Here is a 2,013-nt window from a genome sequence, read left to right on the forward strand (position 1 = left end):
CTGTATACACAAAAAGATTTTTTCCTGCCAGCAAAAGAAAAGCAGGGAGGGCACCAGTTGAGTCATCTCTAAAACTTGGGTATTGGCTCAGAAATCTTAGGGCTGGGATGGAGAACCCTGCTCCAAACTCTCTTCATTCCTTTCTCTTCACCTCTGCAGATCTCTCACGTGTTCCGCAACTACGGCCCCGGAGTTCGCTACGTATATTTCAAGCACGCAGGAAGAGACAGTCAGTACTGGGCAGGGCATTACGGCGCCCGAGTCACCAACTCAACAGTCCTAGTCGAATTCTCCCCGGAGCCTCCATGATCTTCGGGATGGTTCCTCCGTCACAGAATCAATTCTTCCAAAGGCAAAAATATCCCAAAAGAGGAACATCCAATTTGGCTATGGACGTAATATTTCTATGGCAACGAAGACTACCGGAAGAGAATTTTGCCTATAGAATGAATTGGAAGTAATGCTTGAGCTTTGTGCTAGGCGTAAATACACTTGTTATGGATGGTGGCTGAAGTCCTACATTACAGTCTATGTTTACAAATCCATAGGTATGTTGTAGAAATGCAATGAAATCCTCCTAGTGTAGTGGTTCCCATACTTTGGTACTCCAGGTGTTTGGGACTTCAAATGGTCAAGGATTCTTGGGAGCTGATGTCCAAAACATCTAGAGGATCAAAGTTTGAGAATCACTGTTGTAGTGAATTGTGAGGATGTGTACCTGGACACTGGTGGCAATCCACATCAGGCATTTTTGTGGTGCATCAATCCTTCCTCTTGTGGGCCATCACAATGAAACCACTCTATCTTTGCACATATGTAAGGTCTTTTACAAAGACTTAAGTCCCAAGAAGAGTATTGTTTCTTTCACCTAGAATAAAGTCCTTACTATGTACATCTGGCTTGCTTCTTGGACACAAATAGCGCTATTTTTCTGCTTGTGGGGGACACTTCTTAAGTACAGAATGCTCCAGAATTTATTCCTGCTTGTATAAAAATAAAACATCTCTATAGATTATTATTTTTTAATCTATGAAGTCAATTAATTCTTCTTGAAATAAGACAAGGTAGTTTTGGACTGAGAAATTTGAAGCAGTTCTTGTTGTTTTGTGCCTTCTTAAAATGCAGACTTAAAATGTTGTTGTTGGGTGCCTCCAAGCCATTTCTGACTTATGGCAACCCTAAAGTGACCCTATATCCTGGGATTTTCTTGGCAAGATTTGTTCAGAGGAGGTTTCGCCATTGCCTTCCTCTGAGGCTGAGAGAGTGTCACTTGTTCTAGCTAAGTCTAGTGCTAATGGGAGTTTGAGGGAGTGTCACAACATGATCTTTCCAAATGATCCAGAGCAACTAGTAAGTTTTTAAAATCCAGGGTAAGACAGATAAACCCTGGTTCTGTTGCTGAACTGGTCCACCATCAGGGTCTGAAACTCCTGAATAATACACTGGGCCCTTGGCATCTGCTGCTGGGTTTCATTCCAAATCAAGATTTGCTTTTGGGAATGTGTGTGTGTGTGTGTGTGTGTGTGTGTGTGTGTGTGTGTGTATATATATATATATATTAAATATTTTCAAACTGTAGATGGTTGAATCTGTGGATATGGAGGACTGACTGTAATTAAAAAGGCTACACGAAAGAGCAAGAGTCTGCCATTCCCTGTCTTCTCCCCTCACTAAGGTCCAAAGCGCACTGCAGAAATATAATCCAGTTTGAGACTGCTTTAACTGCCCTGGCTCAGTGCTAGGGAATCCTGGCAGCTGTAGTTTATTGTGGCACCACAAGTATGTCTCACAAAACTACAGTCACCACAATTCCCTAGCACTGAGCCAGGGCAGTTAAAGCAGTCTCAAACTGGATGATTTCTGCAGTGTGTTTTGGGCCCTGAGTTAATTAAATGAAAGCTACTTTTGCACTTTGAACTCAGGTTGCAGCAGTTGAAGGAAGCTGAGGACAAAAGTAGGCCAAGTGGGAGATTCTGTGCTAACCAGGACAAGCCCATTCCTTGGCCTAGCAAA

The 2,013-nt window shown here is 42.7% G+C and overlaps 1 protein-coding gene across 4 annotated transcripts in view; it reads left to right on the top strand.

Moving 5' to 3' along the window:
- The window catches only part of FBXO27 (F-box protein 27), a 104,221-nt gene extending 103,195 nt beyond the window's left edge, over positions 1 to 1,026 (top strand). For all 4 annotated transcript variants that reach the window (XM_042440685.1, XM_042440686.1, XM_042440684.1 and 1 more), the window contains exon 6: positions 160 to 1,026. In XM_042440685.1, the coding sequence (XP_042296619.1) occupies positions 160 to 309 (150 nt within the window). In that variant the 3' untranslated portion in view covers positions 310 to 1,026. The remainder of the gene's footprint in view (positions 1 to 159) is intronic.
- The last annotated feature ends 987 nt before the right edge of the window (positions 1,027 to 2,013 follow it).

This window comes from Sceloporus undulatus, chromosome 9 (assembly GCF_019175285.1).
Source record: "Sceloporus undulatus isolate JIND9_A2432 ecotype Alabama chromosome 9, SceUnd_v1.1, whole genome shotgun sequence".
Lineage (NCBI taxonomy): Eukaryota > Metazoa > Chordata > Lepidosauria > Squamata > Phrynosomatidae > Sceloporus > Sceloporus undulatus.